The following is a 16,806-nucleotide window of genomic DNA, read 5'->3' on the forward strand; positions in this document are numbered from 1 at the left end:
CACATGGCTGTGAATGAGCTGAGAGACAAAGCAAGAAGAGCCATTAAAAGGAATATTAAAATCGAAATTCCAATTAGAATCTGGCTCAATCAGTTATAGAACCAAGTGCTCTATATGGCAGCGAAGTATGAGGTCCGCTCTCTAATAATGAATTTCTCTCTGTCTCTCTCTCTCTGTCTCGCTCTTTCTCTCTCTCTCTCTCTCTCTCTTTCTCTGTCTCTCTTTCTGTTTCTCTCTCTGTCTCTCTCTCTGTTTCTCTCTGTCTCTGTCTCTCTCTCTCTGTGTCTCTCTCTCTGTCTCTCTGTCTCTCTCTGTCTCTCTCTTTCTCTCTCTCTTTCTCTCTCTCGTCCTTTTTTGTCTCCCTCTCTCTATATCTCTCGTCCTTTTTATCTTTGCACTGTGTCATCAAATACTTTGTGAAAAGTCTGTCCCTCTCTATCCCCCTTCATGTTTTACCTTTGCATTTTGCTGACTGTTCATCATGCGGGTCCTTGCTCTTTAGCCCTGATGCAGTGAAAATAGAGTAATCTAAGGACAGAAAAGGAATATATATGAATGGAGATTTGATAGGACAATAACACACAGCAGTAAAAGTAGAGTTAAGTCCTATAGGCTGTTTCAATGCACCAGAGGAGTAGTCACACATAACTCAGTACCTTAGTGAGATACACTGCTGTTACTTAAATGTAATACAGTTTTATTAGCCTCCCCATGGGGATTAAGATGGCATCGTCTGAGTACAACGTGATGCTAAACCACCCTGAAGGATGCAAAGCAGAAACATCTGTGTATGCTATCCCTCATGCAGTGAAAAAGACAAAAACTAAAACTAAAAAAATGACGTCAGCTTTATGCGACATCTTTTTGAGTGCGGACCATCACACTTTATTGCTTATTTGAATTTAAGGGTTTTACGCACCAACCTAACTTTAGGGACAGCGCAATGGTGCACTTTGCTTTTAAACCACAGAGAATGAAATGTTTTGTGTTTGAGTCCCTTGTCACTTTGCCTGGTCCTACCTTTACATTGTGGTTGTCTGGACTGTTTGCCTGTCCTTTCCGGATTCTTTACCCTGTCCAGGTGTTCCTGTAAGGCCTTCTCATTCCTCAGCCTGCGCTGCTCTTCTTTAGACAGCACCTCCTCCTCCTTTCTCTTTCCCTCTATCTCTTTGGCCTGGTCTTTATCTCTCCTATCCTTCTGACAAGGCCAAATTCTCTCCTCTTCTGCCATCCTCTCAAATTTGTCCATAAGGAGCTCTGCCTCTGTCTTTGGCGCTGTTACTTTGTCATTCCCATCTTTCTTTTGGACACTCTCACTTTTATTACTCACTTTGACCTGCAGAACCTGGGGGATCTTGGCCACGCCATGACTGCTCGTGGAAAACACAGAGAATTCTAGAGAGAGAGAGAGAGAGAGAGAGAGAGAGAGAGAGAGAGAGAGCGAGCGAGAGAGGGAGAGAGAGAGAGAGAGAGAGAGAGAGAGAGAGAGAGAGAGAGAGAGAGAGAGAGAGAGAGAGAGAGAGAGAGAGATGTTGATTCAACGTCATCACATAAAAACAAAATTGGGTGGAAAGAAGGGTGATTCAACCAGAAAACTCCACTGATATCAGACAGCTAAATGCGTCGTTAGATTCTTTTTGCCCTTCGCGTCACTTTCTACACAGAAGACATCCGCTAAACATAGAATCAAGCTGTTTATCTGTCTCTCTGTGACTGACGATAACTTCGGCAGGAAGTTGACTACAAATACAAAGTTGCCAATATCTTTGCAATTCAACAAGCAAAGGATAAAAATATGCTTCAACTGAAAACCGAGATGACTGCATTAGAATATAAATCCAGTTGGCTGTATAGGCCTATATTTCAATCATATTGAAATCAATTTCATGTTCAGTCAATTTACTTCTATTTGTAGGCTACACTGTCTGTAATTTTTACCTCAATATATTTCATGATGTGTAACAACATGTGCGCACTGATGGGCCAAATGAATCTGTGATTTAGTGCATTATTATAGGGTAAGCATTAGAATAAGCCGCCTCAATATTTGCAGCCATAAGGTGGTAATGGCTCTCTAGGAGCTGATCCGTCATCAGTATTGTGGAATAATTATAATGTTAAGGTAAGATTTAAATGGAGAAATCTGATCAGAGAGCAGCCCTGCCTTTCTTTCGATCAGTATCGAGACCTACTCCAATGACGCACTTAGTGAACGTTCTCTCTGCGTGGTGTTTTGGGAAACGCATGTGACATCTTCGGCCATTATAAAAACGATGCATCGTTAAAACACTAGTAAGCTTAAGTTCCATCGCTATCAGGAAACCGGGCCCTGGTCTTTACCTTTGCACTTTGCTGGCTGGTCCTTCTGAGGGTTCAGAGTCTTTGACTCAGTTGCAGTAACCATGGAGACATCTGACAAGACAAAGGAAAATGGAGGATGTTAATACCACACTCCATGTGTGCAGTTGTATAACACTTTCAATGTACAAAAGAACTGTAAACTAAGATGACCTTTGCACTGGGTCTGTTTGACCTCAGCACCAGCTGAGAAGATGGAGGAATCTGGGAGAGAGGGAGTTGGGAAACAGACAGTATAAGTTAAGGTGTTGAAGCTAACCTCACATATCACACTTTATTCTCTGTCTATTCCCTCTCCTTTTTACCTTTGACCTCCAGCTCTCTCATTTGTTTCTCCATGTGTGTCATATTTTCTTCTGCACTTAGTCTCTTTTCTTTCAGGAGCTCTCTCCTGTCTCCTTCCCCTTGCTTCCTTCACACACTTATTTTCATCTTCCTTTCTCTCTTCCCCGTCTCTTCTTTTTCTATCGCTCAGGGTCTCCGTTAGCCTGGCTTGCTTTTTCAGCATCTGTTGTTCTTCTCCCATCTTTCTCTTTGCTTCTTCCACCTTTCTCTTTGCTTCTTCCACCTTTCTCTTTGCTTCTTCCACCGTTCTCTTTGCTTCTTCTATCATTCTCTTTGCTTCTTCCACCTTTCTCTTTGCTTCTTCCATCTTTCTCTTTGCTTCTTCCACCTTTCTATTTGCTTCTTCCACCTTTCTCTTTGCCTTCCTCTCTGCTTTCATCCATGCATCTTCCTTTCGGTTTTCTTCTTCCTTCCAGTAAAACTCTTTCCATTCCTCCACTCTTTTCTTTTCAGATATCTCCCACTTGTCTCTCTCCTCCTGTCTTTTCTTCTGGAGCGCCATCTGTTTCTCTACCTTTTGCCTCTCAGATTTCTCCATTAACCTCCTCCTTTCCTCCTCCATCTCTCTCTCCCTTTCCCTCATTCTAATATCCATCAACAGCAACTCTTCATCCTTCATCTGATTTATTTTTGCATGCTCCTTCTTCTCCTCCCTCTCCACTTCCTTCAACACCATCTCTCTATTCATCTCCAGAGACTGTCTCTCTATCCATCTCATCTCCCCCATACAGGCCAATTGCTTCAGCAGGCCCACCTCCTTCCTTAGCAGGCCCACCTCAACATGCAAGTCGCCCTGACCAATACTGTGCACTTCCAATACGAATGAGCTCTAAAAGAGAGTTCCTAAATGTTAGCAACCTACAGGATGCTGCTAATGGAAAACAAATCCTTAAACAACCTAAAGACAGCATTGGCATCAAAATAAATTAAGCAAATCACTTTTAACACTTCCACATTAATTTTTTACCCAATTGCCAAATATTAATTTGACATTAACGTAAATTCCAAATTGACAGAATTTACATTTACAGTGGGGGAAAAAAGTATTTAGTCAGCCACCAATTGTGCAAGTTCTCCCACTTAAAAAGATGAGAGAGGCCTGTAATTTCATCATAGGTACACGTCAACTATGACAGACAAATAGAGAAAAAAAATTCTAGAAAATCACATTGTAGGATTTTTAATGAATTTATTTGCAAATTATGGTGGAAAATAAGTATTTGGTCACCTACAAACAAGCAAGATTTCTGGCTCTCACAGACCTGTAACTTCTTCTTTAAGAGGCTCCTCTGTCCTCCACTCGGTACTGTCACGCCCTGGCTCTGGGGACTCTAGTATGTTGAGCCAGGGTGTGAGTTTTCATTTGTGTTTGTTCTGGTTTTGTATATCTATGTTGGCCAGGGTGGCTCCCAATCAGAGACGGCTGTAGCTTGTTGTCTCTGATTGGGAGTCATACTTAGGTAGCCGTTAGGCATTCATTTGGTGTGGTTTCTTGTTCCGTGTTGGTTTGTGAATGTAACCAGGGACGTCACGTTTTTATTTTTGTTCGTGTGATCATCAATTAATAAATATATTCGCATTCCACGCTGCGCCTTGGTCCTCCTCTGTTCCCGACGATCGTGACAACTACTTCCCGCGGCTATGCATCCTGTGATTATAGTGACAGTATGTCCAATAAACATGACCTCTCAGTGTCCCTATAGCCATTCAAACTACTATTAAAGCCTTTTACCCTATGCGGTGCCTTTCATCAATGCCTACATTTCTAGTGCCTCTAACACATTATTTTGCATCTCACCATAAAACAGCCCTGTATCCAAACTAAACAAGCTGTGACCAACCAATTATGCAAATTTCTCTTTATACTATAGATTTTGTGTAAATCTTTTCAAAAATGTTTATAGTATAGTACACTATGCTGTTAAATGTGTTTTAAGACAGTACTAATCAATTCAATCTCATCAGAAATCACTCTCAGGTTCGGTAATCTAGATTATACAGTAATCAGTTTAGATAAATGAATGCATACCAATATTTAACCATGAAAATATTCATTTAAACATAAGACAGGAATTTGATACTTCGCAGTAGGCTACGCAAAGTGATATGAAATTCTATCATATTTGCCTAAAACCGTCCTCTCCATTATAGTAGATTCACCATTACTTTAGGAACAATTTAGAAACATTACTTACCAATATGATGACTTTCTCCAACTAACCTTCTCTCTGAATGTTCTCCCACCTAAGATTCTAGCCTAATGGCAAGAGGATTCTATCTTCTTATGACCCCATTATGACATCACTCCAAGATGGCATTCTACTCATCCTCAATGCTTCACTATGTACAACTACAGACTCCCAGTTCATTGTAATGGGACTCTGACAAAGCTGTCATTGCTCACACAGCCACTACATAACAGAGATGAGTTGTGTTCCAATTAAACCAATGATGCTTTGTTAGTGAGATCATTGATTATACAGTACTGGCCATTGAAGACATTGTTTTCTTGAATGATCTACTGCAGTGACTAACTAGCACATAGATTGATCTGCTTTGCAGCAATACATTTTGTGAGAAATGCATTCAATCCCTTTCAACGTCCAAACTTCATGGAATTAACAAAAGCATCATTTTACAATACAGAGAAACTGTTTATGACCTGCTTGACCTCAAACGAGAGTCCAGAGAAATAAGAAAAAAATGACCTCACGCTAGGGAAGATTTACAAACCACCTCCAGGAGAGTCTAAAGACCTACTGCACCCAATGTACTAGTTACTTTTAGCAACGCAGCTGTATTTACAGTACACACACTAGCGTTGCTTTCAAATGTACTCGGTTGCACAACAACAGTCCGTGGGAAGCCAGAAGTTAAATACAATTCCATTTAAACTTAATGTGCCGGTGGGCAGGGCGGTTGGTCATTATGAGAGGGGTAATTTGAGACAAAATATCTAAAGGATAATATTATTGAACAGACTTTACAAACGTGGGTCTGTTGTAGACCCACTTCCTCTCGGCTTACCTCATGTCAAAATAAAACTCATTTTTTGTCCACCTATGGCACAAAATCAAGGACTATAAGTGCTGGATAGAACATAGACTTAGATAGACATGGCATCATTGTATCTGTCCCATTATGGCGTCTGTGAGAGCACGGGCACTGCCATTAAGGCCATCTCCATTTTGAAGTAGTCCATTTTCTTCTACTACTACTTTTATGAGTTGGTAAACAAACTGAAAGGGTGCATACTGCCACCTGGAGTGTGTTGTTTGAACAGATATAATGCCAAGGTTGGCGATTTACTGCCACCTGTAGTTATGGAATGTTTGCTCACAAGTATAATTCATTGGCTGATCCCTCTTGGTGACCTGGATGGAATTCTGTGATCCTTCCTTAACCCCTAGGAAGTCCCATCCAGTTCACTACTTCAAAATGGTGAAAGTCCTCAATGGTGCTGCCCATGCTAAAAAGATCAGGCTTTTGGCCACTAGAGTCCTCTATCTATCTCTATTGGACAGAAGTAGTAGGCCTAACATGAAAGTGAAATAATAATGGTCCGTTTGAGTGTCATTCTGACGTTTTTAAAATACATAACACTTATTTAATTGTATTTATTTTACAAATATACACATAGGCCTACAATCATATTAATTATATTTTATTTTATTGAAATATTTGCTCTCTGAACAAGCTCATCTCAAAGCCTCTTTCTCTAGCACCAAAATTGGAATGCGTCGTGACGTCAAGCGTAATTTCAGCCCGTCCCCTTTTGGTGAATGGAGAATCCGCTATCCAATTGTGGCAGTCGAAAACAGCAACATTGTTTCCTTGTGTAGAGAATGGGTCTCAGTAACCCGATAAATTACTAAAGAAATGCTTAGATTAAGATAACATTGATACGCTCTCTAAGTCACCTAGTGCGGTGACTTATTGGTGAAGACATGGAAAAACAACTGAGGTTATTGGCATCCCAACTCCTCCTGAAAAACAGCGTCTTGAAGTATTGTTAAACCGTGTGATTCTGACATGGAAAGAGATTCCGGCCAATAAAAAAACGCGTTTCAGGCAGTATACATCACCCGTTCAAAGTCGGTAAGTGTCAAAAGATAAACTGGGTATTAAGTGCAAAGATATATGCTACTAATATATTCCGACTGAGACATCTAGGGACAGATAGGTGATTTATAGCCTATAGTATGTAACAGTTTCTATGAAGTACATATGTATAATGCTTTTAATGAATTGTGTAATGCCTTAAACGTATGTGCTATGACACTAACTATAACCATCCATAATAACTAATACGTGGTTGTAAAACTGTACAATGTGTTATAGATAATTAGCTACAATGGGGGAGGGGGGACTTGAAATGGATACAATGTACTGTAGGTGAAATGAATAGTGTATGTATTGACTGATCATTGAGAATGATGTAACACCTTACATTAGTGTCTTTATTGGTGTATTTGATATTTGGTATTTTATTAGGATCCCCATTAGCTGTTGCAAAAGCAGCAGCTACTCTTCCTGGGGTCCACACAAAACATGAAACATGACATAATACAGAACATTAATAGACAAGAACAGCTCAAGGACAGAACTACATACGTCTATGTCTTCTAGATGGTGTTCTATACTGTATGTTATGATATGTCTATGTCTTCTAGATGGTGTTCTATACTGTATGTAATGATATGTCTATGTCTTCTAGATGGTGTTCTATACTATATGTAATGATATGTCTATGTCTTCTATATGGTGTTCTATACTGTATGTAATGATATGTCTATGTCTTCTATATGGTGTTCTATACTGTATGTAATGATATGTCTATGTCTTCTATATGGTGTTCTGTACTATATGTAATGATATGTCTATGTCTTCTATATGGTGTTCTATACTGTATGTAATGATATGTCTATGTCTTCTATATGGTGTTCTATACTGTATGTAATGATATGTCTATGTCTTCTATATGGTGTTCTATACTGTATGTAATGATATGTCTATGTCTTCTAGATGGTGTTCTATACTGTATGTAATGATATGTCTATGTCTTCTAGATGGTGTTCTATACTGTATGTAATGATATGTCTATGTCTTCTATATGGTGTTCTATACTGTATGTAATGATATGTCTATGTCTTCTAGGTGGTGTTCTATACTGTATGAATTCTGAGGATTTAAAATATGAATCTATAATCATGCTTCCCTTTCAATGTCAATGTGTATTTGTAACATTCTAACCCTGTTTACAATAGTGCTTTGACGAAGAAGCTTTCTCCAAACGTGTCAGCAAGTAATATCACTGAAGGGAATTAAGGAGCCGTGCTGCACCTTATTTTACAAACAGTGAGCACGAGAGGGTGGTGACCTGGGGGATCTGAGGTACTGGAATGCATAAAAAAATATATATCCTTTATAATAAAGCATTGCATTCATATCATCACATTTGCGTAGTGGCATAGAGCAGTAGAGTAGAGGCACTTTCAGAAGTTGGACACATGGGGGACATTTTTAGTAGCATAATGTCCAAGAAAATGTTTGCCTTTTATAAACGCATTTCATGCAATTCTATGTCATTTTACATGACGAGACTTTGGTAGAGTATTTGTTAATACGAAACAAATGATGGAAATGGCAGGCTACACTGACAAACTGACAATCACAGATCAATAAAAACGACCTTGTCTTGAATCCATCAATAGCCGAGGCCTAGGTGTGTGGAGACACATATTGTAGGCTACAATATGAGGAGGAAATTATAGTCCTAAAAATGCTTTCCAGTTTCACTGACTCACCCAATGATGCACAGCTCCCTCACTGGTGATGGCCGATGCACTCGTGCCAAAAGCCTATCTCTCTCTCTCTCTTTTGTAAAACAATATTTGGAAGTTGATCAAATATTTTGGTGGCCTCCAGCATAGAGTCTAAATAAATGATGAAGTGCAACGCTTGAGAGATGAGAGTTCAGGCTCCTGTCTATCAGAGCAGAGAGGGAGAGAGATCGTAGAAAGTGAATGTCATTGTCACGACTTCGGCCGATGCTGCCTCTCCTCCTTGTTCGGGCAGGCTTCGGCGTTCGTCGTCACCGGCTTACTAACCACTGCTGCCCCAATCATCATCACAATTGTCTTGTCTTGTCAATCACACACACCTGGTTCCTATCCCCTAATTAGTCAGTGTATAAGTGTTCCCTCTACCCCCTTGTCCTTGTGGGGGTTTGTTAATTGTCAGAGTAGTGTAGCTCGGTGGAGCTACTCATAACATTGTGTTGCCAGGGTAGATTTCCCCCCTGTGCCTATGTATTATTGGATTCCGTTACAGTGTATTTGCCAGGGATGTTAGTTTGCCCTGTGCCTGTTTCGTTGATCGCTATTGGAGCGCATTTGTGTGTCAACCACGGAATAAACTCTGTATTCGGTGGTTACCCTCCTGCGCCTGACTCCTTCCACCACACTCATCACAGTCATTCTAGTTATGTGAGAGATACAGGCGTGCTTCTCACACAGCCACCGTCACGCGTCTGCCACGCGTTGGTCTCCAACATATACTATGCCCACATACTCTAGTGTAGCTGTGGGGCTTACAAGTCTAAATTTCTTACAGCCTAATTTTCAAGACATCAATGTACAGCAACATTTTTAGGTGTCACTGCAGAACACCCTCCATATGCATATGAACACATACTCAGAGGTGGGGCTTACAAGACTCACATTTCATATACTCAGAGGTGGGGCTTACAATACTCACATTTCATATACTCAGAGGTGGGGCTTACAAGACTCACATTTCATATACTCAGCGGTGGGGCTTACAATACTCACATTTCATATACTCAGAGGTGGGGCTTACAAGACTCACATTTCATATACTCAGCGGTGGGGCTTACAAGACTCACATTTCATATACCATTCAAGACATCACTGTAGGACAAACATTTGATTTGATATCAGAATATACTTCAAATAAAATAAATCAATGTATGCTACAGCAGAACACATGTTATAGTATATAGGCCTCCTGCCTATCTGATAATATGAAGCGCATATTCAGATTAACTTCACAGTACAGAACAAGTTTGTAAAGTTTTCCAGAACCTCCCACAACACGGCCATTTCCTGGTGTGTCTTCTCCTCCCCTATCTCTTGTTTTGCTCCTGGTGTCTGTGACACATCTGGGTCCTTTAGCAATCCATTACCTCACATAGGGGACTGGGTTGAATTTGGTCAGGGGTGGGCCAACAAGGTTCAGAAAGAGTAGCCCTGATATGGTGGAGGTATGCAGAGAGGCACGGGTTGAGGTGCAAATCAGAATCATTTGAGAAAATCCCTGCTGGCCTTCTGCACTGGAGATGGGGATGGTGCTGACCACCATCAACATCTCTTTAAGTCCATCTGGAGATGGGGATGGTTCTGACCTCCATCAACATCTCTTTAAGTCCATCTGCAGATGGGGATGGTGCTGATCTCCATCAACATCTCTTTAAGTCCATCTGGAAAGTCTCCTTTATCATTACCATCAGTGTCCCTGTACTGCCTGTAGGCCCGTATGACCGTACGTGGACTGTCAATGCCAAACCTCTGGCAGAGAGATTCTATCACTGTTTCTCCATACAGTGCTCCTGAATCCTCTGGCCAGTATTGAGCATAAAGCACCTTCAGCTCCTCTATGAACTGGCTGTATCCTGTATTGTCCACCGCCCGTCCTCCTTGAGAGAACCTTCTAGCCTCCATGTTCCTCGCCAAGCTCTAGAAAAACTCCCTCTGATTAAGGACTCTGTCGCTGGGTCTTCCACCATTCAGTTTGACTCCTTGGAAAGAGTTCTCTTGAATCTCTCTCTGGCTGAGTTGTGTGTCGGCCTGGCTGCTCTGCCATGGCACTGAACACCCTCACATCCCTGGTGACTGCCCTGTGTGCAGTAATAATACCCTCTCTTCCCTGGTGACTGCCCTGTGTGCAGTAATAACACCCTCACTTCCCTGGTGACTGCCCTGTGTGCAGTAATTACACCCTCACTTCCCTGGTGACTGCCCTGTGTGCAGTAATAACATCCTCACTTCCCTGGTGACTGCCCTGTGTGCAGTAATAACACCATCACTTCCCTGGTGACTGCCCTGTGTGCAGTAAAAACACCCTCACTTCCCTGGTGACTGCCCTGTGTGCAGTAATAATACCGTCACTTCCTTGGTGACTGCCCTGTGTGCAGTAATAACAATATCACTTCCCTGGTGACTGCCCTGTGTGCAGTAATAACACCATCACTTCCCTGGTGACTGCCCTGCGTGCAGTAATAACACCCTCACTTCCCTGGTGACTGCCCTGTGTGCAGTAATAACACCCTCACTTCCCTGGTGACTGCCCTGTGTGCAGTAATTACACCTTCACTTCCCTGGTGACTGCCCTGTGTGCAGTAATAACACCCTCACTTCCCTGGTGACTGCCCTGTGTGCAGTAATAACACCCTCACTTCCCTGGTGACTGCCCTGTGTGCAGTAATAACACCATCACTTCCCTGGTGACTGCCCTGTGTGCAGTAATAACACCATCACTTCCCTGGTGACTGCCCTGTGTGCAGTAAAAACACCCTCACTTCCCTGGTGACTGCCCTGTGTGCAGTAATAACACCCTCACTTCCCTGGTGAGTGCCCTGTGTGCAGTAATAACACCCTCACTTCCCTGGTGACTGCCCTGTGTGCAGTAAAAACACCCTCACTTCCCTGGTGACTGCCCTGTGTGCAGTAATAACACCCTCACTTCCCTGGTGACTGCCCTGTGTGCAGTAATAACATCCTCACTTCCCTGGTGACTGCCCTGTGTGCAGTAATAACACCCTAACTTCCCTGGTGACTGCCCTGTGTGCAGTAATAACACCATCACTTCCCTGGTGACTGCCCTGTGTGCAGTAATAACACCCTCACTTCCCTGGTGACTGCCCTGTGTGCAGTAATAACACCCTCACTTCCCTGGTGACTGCCCTGTGTGTCTCTCTTTTGGAGCTCGAGTGACAATTCAGATATGTGTGATGCACTTCAACAACTAAGACCTAGATTGTTAACAAACGCATGCGAGGATATCCGCATGGCAAGGCCACTATAGCTCTGACGGGTCACGCCGTCGCGGGAGGCATCCTCAGATCATCATTATTTGGTCCGTAAAGGTTAATGAGCCATATTTGTTTATGGTCCAATAACATATTTAAAATAATCTATCTACCTTGCGTATCTGTTTGGACAATTTGCACATTCGGATCGAAATTACTGTTAATTAATATCATCACCCCTTTTGAGTTTCTTAGCCCATGGGAGAAGTATATTTCGCCCCCCAGTCCTTTTTCCACCCAACTTCATCTAGAATTGTTGAATGAGTTTCCTGTAAATAATAGATATTATATTCCTTCTCTTTGAGCCATGTAAATATTGTTCTTCTTTTGTTATTATCTGCTAAGCCATTACAATTATAACTGGCTATTACAATTATAAGCTTTGAATGTTGCTTGACAAGCCTGGGGTTATACGTTTGTTTGGTCTTGAACTGAGCCTCTGTCCAAATTGCACCTGCTCCGGGCACTTCGTCGGTTGATGGACATATGTAGAAATAAGAGAGCAGGTCTGAAATCAATGGGGAAGGATTAGGATGATTGCACAGAAGGATCAACGCGCTTTTACATGATGGTTTTTCTGGGAGGCTGGAGAAATAACCAGGAGGCAACTTGATTTAACTCTGATCGCTTTTTTAAATGTTTACAGTGCAAACAGTAAACAAATTGTATAAATAATGCGTGAGGTACCGGAGCCGGGCAAATAGGTGCTGGAACAAATGAGGTCAAATCTGAGAGGTGCCAGATCCGGCTCAAATTAAGCACTGGAACCCAGGTCTGGAGTGTATGACGTTGGTGTATTGGTACTGAATATACCATAGATGGAGACAAGACTGATTGGAACAGAACCAGTGAGACCCAGACCAAGACTCAACCACTAGAGACCTCTAGACCCAAGTGTCCAACCTGTAAGGAGACCAAGACCAGTTTAAATGTGTCTCACCTGTAAGGAGACCTAGACCAGTTTAAATGTGGACAACCTCTAAGGAGACCTAGACCAGTTTAAATGTGTCCAACCTGTAAGGAGACCTAGACTAGTTTAAATGTGGACAAATGATCCCCAGAGTGTGAACATTAATGCTAGTGTGATGATGTGGTCCTCTGTAGCTCAGCTGGTAGAGCACGGCGCTTGTAACGCCAAGGTAGTGGGTTCGATCCCCGGGACCACCCATACACAAAAAAATGTATGCACGCATGACTGTAAGTCGCTTTGGATAAAAGCGTCTGCTAAATGGCATATTATTATTATTATTATGATGATGCTATAAGTACAGCATAGTGTGGTGAGTTTCAGAGTTGGTCATTAGTCCTCATAGGGGATGGTTTCATTCTATGGAGTAGCAGTGATCTTCATGACATTGTGCATGTTTTAGATCAAATCCATTGCGGTCAACTGCACAGACTCACTCATCTACAAATCCCGTTGCATCTTAAATAATTACTCACTAAGGGGGCTTTCACACTAAATTGGTTTGGAGCTGGGGGGGGTTTTCGAACTTGTTTGGACTGGTGTGAACACTATACGCACTCGGGAGCACACCAAACAATGCACCTAGGTTGGCTCAAAAGGAGTGGTCTCGTTCCGTTTCCATTCATACCCCTTGGTGCTGTAGTACCGTGGTGTGATTTGCTGCAGGTGTCAACGCAGTCCGGACCAAACACAGGAAAAGATCCAAGCATACAGTATTATTGGTTGTTTGACTGTGAGCATTTGATCAAATGCACGCATTATAATATCTTGATATCTCTGAAACATGTTGTGAATAGCAGTACATTTATGAGCGCATCTGTAAGGGGCTTAATACAGTTGTATTCCAGACACTAGGTGGCAGCCCACGGGGAATAAAGAAGAAAAGTTAAAGTGGACTGGGGGAGAGGAAGAAAAACTAACAACAAATGCTGTTACAGTATCTCACAAAAGTGAGTCCACCCATCACATTTTTGTAAATAGTTGAGTATATCTTTTCATGTGACAACACTGAAGAAACGACACTTTGCTACAATGTAAAGTAGTGAGTGTACAGCTTGTATAACAATGTACATTTGCTGTCCCCTTGTAGTGTCTATGAAGCAACGTTTGTCTTTTCACCACACCTTCAAAATAACACAACACACAGCCATTAATGTCTAAACCGGTGGCAACAAAAGTGAGTACACCCCTATGTGAAAATGTCCAAATTGGGCCCAATTAGCCATTTTACCTCCCCGGTGTCTTGTGACTCGTTAGTGTTACAAGGTCTCAGGTGTGAATGGGGAGCAGGTGTGTTAGATTTGGTGTCATCGCTCTCACACTCCCTCATACTGGTCACTGGAAGTTCAACATGGCACCTCATGGCAAAGAACTCTCTGAGGATCTGAAAAAAAGAATTGTTGCTCTACATAAAGATGGCCTGGGCTATAAGAAGATTGCCAAGACCCTGAAACTGAGCTGCAGCACGGTGGCCAAGACCATACAGCGGTTTAACAGGACAGGTTCCACTCAGAACAGGCCTCGCCATGGTCGACCAAAGATGTTGAGTGCACGTGCTCAGCATCATATCCAGAGGTTGTCTTTGGGAAATAGACGTATGAGTGCTGCCAGCATTGCTGCACAGGTTGAAGGGGTGGGGGGTCAGCCTGTCAATGCTCAGACCATACGCCGCACACTGCATCAAATTGGTCTGCATGGCTGTCGTCCCAGAAGGAAGCCTCTTCTAAAGATGATGCACAAGAAAGCCCGCAAACAGTTTGCTGAAGACAAGCAGACTAAGGACATGGATTACTGGAACCATGTCCTGTGGTCTGATGAGACCAAGATAAACTTATTTGGTTCAGATGGTGTCAAGCATGTGTGGCGGCAACCAGGTGAGGAGTACAAAGACAAGTGTGTCTTGCCTACAGTCAAGCATGGTGGTGGGAGTGTCATGGTCTGGGGCTGCATGAGTGCTGCCGGCACTGGGCAGCTACAGTTCATTGAGGGAACCATGAATGCCAACATGTACTATGACATACTGAAGCAGAGCATGATCCCCTCCCTTCGGCGACTGGGCTGCAGGGCAGTATTCCAACATGATAACTACCCCAAACACACCTCCAAGACGACCACTGCCTTGCTAAAGAAGCTGAGGGTAAAGGTGATGGACTGGCCAAGCATGTCTCCAGACCTAAACCCTATTGAGCATCTGTGCGGCATCCTCAAACAGAAGGTGGAGGAGTGCAAGTTCTCTAACATCCACCAGCTCCGTGATGTCGTCATGGAGGAGTGGAAGAGGACTCTAGTGGCAACCTGTGAAGCTCTGGTGAACTCCATGCCGAAGAGGGTTAAGGCAGTGCTGGGAAATGATGGTGGCCACACAATATTGACACTTTGGGCCCAATTTGGACATTTTCACTTAGCGGTGTACTCACTTTTGTTGCCAGCGGTTTAGACATTAATGGCTGTGTGTTGTGTTATTTTGAAGGAACAGCAAATTTACACTGTTATACAAGCTGTACACTCACTACTTTACATTGTAGCAAAGTGTCATTTCTTCAGTGTTGTCACATGAAAAGATGTACTCAAATATTTACAAAAATGTGAAGGTTGTACTCACTTTTGTGAGATACTGTACATCGTACTGACATTATGAAAATTAAAGGAAACAGTACCTTTCGTGTTGGAGTTTATAGAGAAAGAAAAACTAACACAAATTTAGAGCCATAGTAAAGCCCAGCATGGACTATCAATACAGCTACTGTATGTAGAACCATAGTAAAGCCCAGCATGGACTATCAATACAGGTACTGTATGTAGAACCATAGTAAAGCCCAGTATGGACTATCAATAAAGGTACTGTATGTAGAACCATAGTAAAGCCCAGTATGGACTATCAATACAGGTACTGTATGTAGAACCATAGTAAAGCCCAGTATGGACTATCAATACAGGTACTGTATGTAGAACCATAGTAAAGCCCAGTATGGACTACAAATACAGGCACTGAAAGGTGTTGAGGAGAGAGAGAGAGAGAGAGAGAGAGAGAGAGAGAGAGAGAGAGAGAGAGAGAGAGAGAGAGAGAGAGAGAGAGAGAGAGAGAGAGAGAGAGAGAGAGAGAGAGAGAGAGAGCATCAGGTACAATTCTGGAGATGAGGGAATATGTGTGCAGAAAGAAACCCTCCAGTATGGTTAACCCCAGTATGGACTATCAATACAAGTGACCATTTAGAATGTGACCCAGTTCAATGGGTCTTAACAGAACTGGGGGATGTCAGCCATGAAGTTGTCTAAACACAACTGGAATATAATTTGTTTGTGATTCATTGTTAATGGGTTTTCCATTAGGAACACAGGGGAAAAACCTAACACAACAACACACATAACACACAACCAATAAAAACAAAGGGGGAGGAAACGACTAAAGTCATTACCATATTGTCATTTTCTAATGACAGGGAGAAAACATGTACAATTCTGAACATTACTGATATACTGAGTGGCAAGTCAAGATATCTAATGGTTTTTATTGTTTGGTTAATAGCATCACCTGCTGGACAGGTTTAATGTTGCTTGACTGAGCAGTATGGGAGAATAAAATATTTTAAACTTAGGGCCAGTTTCCCGGACATCTCCATTGAACATGCTTTTTAGTCTAGGACTAGGCTTCATCTGTGTCCGGGAAACCGGCCCATATAGTTCAATTAGCAAGTAAGTAACACTACCTGTTCCATGATACTGAGGAAAATGACATTGAGACAGAGAACCAATTGAGAAAACATTTCAATGGTTCTGAATGACAACCAACATACATTAACAGCATACATCATGATTAATGTAAATGTATAAGATTAAAACGTTGCACTTACAAATAATATGAATGCATTGAATTGTAATTCATAACATCTTCTGAAGATCAAATCAATCAAATCATTGTACATAAAAACAGAGCAGAATGAATCATCACATCTGGGGACTCTCACCACCAGCATGACTAGTGTCTATGTGGACCCTACTACAGTTTAACCAGCTCAGCTATAGACTA

At 42.2% G+C, this 16,806-nt stretch overlaps 1 protein-coding gene across 1 annotated transcript in view; it reads right to left on the reverse strand.

The window, feature by feature from the left end:
- LOC121556711 (calponin homology domain-containing protein DDB_G0272472-like) overlaps positions 1 to 16,806 on the reverse strand; it is a 376,372-nt gene that overhangs the window by 6,927 nt on the left and 352,639 nt on the right. The window contains exon 6 of the mRNA XM_045212722.1: positions 2,341 to 2,412. Within this exon, the coding sequence (XP_045068657.1) occupies positions 2,341 to 2,412 (72 nt within the window). The remainder of the gene's footprint in view (positions 1 to 2,340; positions 2,413 to 16,806) is intronic.

This window comes from Coregonus clupeaformis, unplaced genomic scaffold (assembly GCF_020615455.1).
Source record: "Coregonus clupeaformis isolate EN_2021a unplaced genomic scaffold, ASM2061545v1 scaf0046, whole genome shotgun sequence".
Taxonomy (NCBI): Eukaryota; Metazoa; Chordata; class Actinopteri; order Salmoniformes; family Salmonidae; genus Coregonus; species Coregonus clupeaformis.